This window comes from Myotis yumanensis, unplaced genomic scaffold (assembly GCF_028538775.1).
Source record: "Myotis yumanensis isolate MYYU_CA2020_CCGP unplaced genomic scaffold, mMyoYum1.0.hap1 SCAF_14, whole genome shotgun sequence".
In the NCBI taxonomy this organism is placed as follows: Eukaryota; Metazoa; Chordata; class Mammalia; order Chiroptera; family Vespertilionidae; genus Myotis; species Myotis yumanensis.
Genome location: NW_027223765.1, coordinates 44,031,026 through 44,035,286, shown reverse-complemented (window position 1 = coordinate 44,035,286; position 4,261 = coordinate 44,031,026). Strand labels below are relative to the sequence as shown.

Sequence of the window (4,261 nt, the reverse complement as noted above, 5' to 3'; positions counted from 1 at the left end):
AAAAGACAGAAAAGAAAATATAAGTTAATTGTTTGCAATCGAATGGAAAACTATGCAGTTAAAGTACATACTTGAGAATCACTTCAATCCTTCTGTTGTAAAATAATTCATAATTCTGGCAACTTACTGAGAAGAAAGGCTACAACAACAAATGCAGCACCAAAGTGAATTCTGGTTCCATTCTATAAATCCTATAAAAGCCACACATTTCTGTGTTCTCCATTATTATGGTCAATAACCAAATTCAGGACATCGTTATCGCTATACTCCACAGTAAAACACTCATAATGCATCACCGCACATCCCTTCCCCTTCCCTCTTTGCGCCCTCTTCTCCAGCTTTGTTTATCTTGCTAAACCAGTTGTCATCCTCCTTTAGCCTAATCTACCCAAGAAGCCTTGACTTCAGTGTCATCTTTGCCACTTCCCTCTCCCTTGTCCATACATCACTCCGCTGACAATTCCTGCTGATCTGTTCTCATTAAATATCCCAGTTATCTTTTCCACTGCTGTCAATGCCATACCCCATAACTGGCTTTTTCAATCTCATGTATCACATAGCTAATGTATTCTCCAGATTTTGTTCTAAAATTTGTCTAGCTTAAAATTATTCTATCGGACAGACAATGATTTGACACTCCTGGTAACATTAAAATATATATATGTGTGTATTTATACACTATATATAATATATATGTGTGTGTGTATATATATATATGTATATGTATGTATATGTGTGTATATATATATACATATATATGTATATATATATACACACACACACACACACACATTCCTAGAGGCCAACGTGGATTTCAGCAATGGCAGTTAAGTCTATATGACACAGCCTCTCAAAAGACCTGCTTTGCCAGAGACAACCTTCACTGGAATATGGAAACATGAAAGTTCAGATATGTTTGCTAAACGGCAAGTTACTCTACATGTCAGTATAATTATAATGTAAACATCATATCAGAAGACAGATGTCATCCTTTTCTGCTATGCTATGAGTCCTCTGGTTATGAAGTAGCTGAGCAAGCAGAAACAAACCTCCATTTGGAATGAAGTCAGTGCTGAATTAAGGAAATTCTTTACAAAAAATCATAGAGAAGATCCAGATATTAGGACTGCATACCTTTTCAATTTGTTTTTGTTTACTGAGTTCTTTCTGTTGCTTCTCTTTTACTCTCTCTATTTCTTTTTGTTTTTCTGATGCCCTACGATCCTAAAGAACAGATGAATACAACTAATGAATTAAGTATGAAATAACTTTAAGTTTTAGACTTTTCAATTAATATACTTTGTAACCTTTCAAATTATTTTCTGCATGTATATGAGAAAGCACACCAAAAATTTACATGCTATGTTAGCCATTTACCCAAATTCTAAATACCACATCAGCAATAGTATCCAATGTTAACCTTATTTAGCAAAATCATTTTATTTGTCATTATGAAAAATCTTGCCTTACATTAGTTAACATTCTTGGATAATTAAGTATCTTGGATTCTTACCAGTTCCGCATGTAAAGCTATCTGTTTTGCCAGTCCAACAGAATCACAAATCTAAAAGGGGGAAAAGTAGAAAAAAGTTAAGCAGTTCTCCTATCAAATTTAATAATTTCAAGTATCCAAATGGCGAATGTAACTAGTTTTATAACTCATTATAATACACTGCTTCAAAAAAAGGCTGATTTTAAAATGTTCCAAGCCCCAAACCAAGACTTTTGTTTTCTTCAGTCTGTGTGTTTCAACTACTGGCTGTCACCTTTTTAACATAATACACTTCTTATTATCTCAAATTCATGTCTGAAATAGTAAGGTCTGCAAAGAATAAAGTAAGAGGCTGCTGATGCTACTCTAAGCTGAAGACATCTGAAAATAGCTGGTTATGGAAATATACTGCATTCCCAGGATAAATTAATGAGGTCAGAAGATTGCACTAGCTACCAATGGCTAGAAAGATAGAGGTCTAAAGAACTAAGAAGGCCCAATACATCAGCTCAGCTCTCTTCAGAGCAACAGGCTTTGGTCAAGCAACTCAGCTGAACTAGGCAAAGTCTAAGTTTTCCAGAAATCTTAGAACTTTAATTATTCTTAAGAACTTTAATTATGATATGCATTTCACAACAGAGACACATTTTGAAAAGTCAGGTACCTTTTCCCCCTCGTTGTTTGATTCAAATATATAGCAGACAGATGACAGATGACTTTCACTTCTCCCTCCAGATGTTCGAAGAACAAATCCAAAAAGCCTCTTATTTTCCTGGTGTGTAGCATATAAAACTACACTAGGTAATGGAAACTGCCACAGAAAACATCAGAGGCAAACATGAGATTTTTCAAGCCATTACAATAGTACTCTTTTTTTAAATTTTCTTAAAATATATTTTTATTGATTTCAGGGAGGAAGGGAGAGGGGGAGAGAGAAATATCAATGATGGGAGATTCCCCCTGCATACCCCACACTGGGAATCGAGCCCGCAACCCAGGTATGTGACCTCCTGGTTCATAGGTTGATGCTCAACCACTGAAGCCACGCCAGATGGGCTACAATAGCACTCTTATATATAACAAACTTATATATAACAATAAAAATATCCTAAATAAAACAGTAAAGTCAATTTTTTTAACAGAACGGTAATCCAAGAATAAATAATATCATATTTGGTTTGGCTTTCCAGGCAGAATAAGAGGCTGTCGAATACTGAATTTGTTTTATTAGTCATAACACATTTTACAAAGTCATATTCAAATAACAAAAGTGGTTTATATTATGAAATGATTACATAAAAGCACATACTTTATTATAAAATAAACTCAATCATGTTCCCCTTTTAATTCCTATTTTTATTTTATTTTCAATAAAAAAAAACTTACTAATTTAGTGAGAAAGAGGGAGAGAGATGGGGAGGGGAGGAAGAAAGAAACATCCATTTGTTGTTCCACTTATTTATACATTCTTGTATATTGGTTGCTTCTTGTACATGCCCTGACCAGGGACAGAACCTGCAACCTTGGCTTGTCAGGACGATGCTCTGACCAACTGAGATAACTAGCCAGGGCAAACCTATCATTCGTTTCTTTAGTGATATATACTCCCTAGCTAAGGGATAAACACTACGTATCACACCAAATTGCACTGATTCTTTGAGTTACATGGAACGTTCAATTGTAACATTTTAGGAGAGCTAGCCAATGACTTAATTATAACAGCCTTTTAAAGACCAATTGTAGGTGATACTACCATATCTGAATATAGAGAATCAGGATTGTTATAAAGATGTAAAAGGTGTATTATGCCCAAAGAGACTTAATGCTTTAAACATGTAGAACTCACCGTGAGCCTTGTAACTTGTGTCTGTGGATCAATTAACCTATAATAATAATTAAAAATTTGAACAAATTTTAATTAGGCTAGAATTATATATACATTTTTCCTACAGTTTTTTGAGGGAGAGGTTACTACTTACTTTAAACAATCACAAGTGACTAATAAATGCGATTCTGTCATACGAAAGATGTTATGGATGGCCCGGGCAGCTAAGATTTGGCGCATTGTTTCATAAACAACATCTGGATTGTCATCTGATTTCACCTCCATAGAACCAAGGAATCGGACAATAAATAACTGATGAAGAATAGAATCTACAACAGAACAAGGTATATTATGTATTTTTAAATCCCACATTTCTTTACCTAAAGAAGTAAAATATATTGCCTCCTTTTAGATTTTCTAGCTCCTAACTATAGTGTTCAAGTTACAGGAGAATTAAGGTCTTAAATTCAAATAGCAAAGATTATGCTTCAACAATTAATTGGTTGCTATGGCTAAAAAGAATTCCTATGTTATTCTTTTCTGTAAGTTTGAAATTAAATAAAAATAAAAAGCTACTAGAAAAAGGAATAAAGTTATACTCCAGTACCAGAAGAAAACATCTGCTGGAAAAGCTTAAAGGACATCTTATACTTTAAGACTTTATAAGGTCAAAAGTATAATATTGTATAATTTTTTGTGAATAACAAAATCTGAAGTCCAATTAAGTTCTGTTGCTTGAAGTGTAAGTTGAGAAAAAAGAGATAATTGTGAAGTAAATAAAGATACCATTAAAATAGCATACAGTGAAACAAATATAAACAACAAATTCTTCAGTTTACTGCTTAGAATTTCTAAAACATAAAAATACTGCACATCTGTTTTACCTTCAGTTTCAGATTTTGTGCCTCCTCCAGATTCTCCAAATGGATTTGTACGCCTGAAAA

At 33.6% G+C, this 4,261-nt stretch overlaps 1 protein-coding gene across 2 annotated transcripts in view; it reads right to left on the bottom strand.

The window, feature by feature from the left end:
* Window positions 1–4,261, bottom strand: part of APPL1 (adaptor protein, phosphotyrosine interacting with PH domain and leucine zipper 1) — a 34,391-nt gene that overhangs the window by 4,253 nt on the left and 25,877 nt on the right. The window contains exons 16-21 of one of the 2 annotated variants that reach the window (XM_070390816.1): window positions 4,202–4,254; window positions 3,472–3,646; window positions 3,339–3,375; window positions 2,157–2,303; window positions 1,514–1,564; window positions 1,135–1,224 (exon numbers count right to left, since the gene is read on the bottom strand). In XM_070390816.1, the coding sequence (XP_070246917.1) occupies window positions 1,135–1,224; window positions 1,514–1,564; window positions 2,157–2,303; window positions 3,339–3,375; window positions 3,472–3,646; window positions 4,202–4,254 (553 nt within the window). The remainder of the gene's footprint in view (window positions 1–1,134; window positions 1,225–1,513; window positions 1,565–2,156; window positions 2,304–3,338; window positions 3,376–3,471; window positions 3,647–4,201; window positions 4,255–4,261) is intronic. The other variant, XM_070390817.1, reaches the window with a different exon arrangement.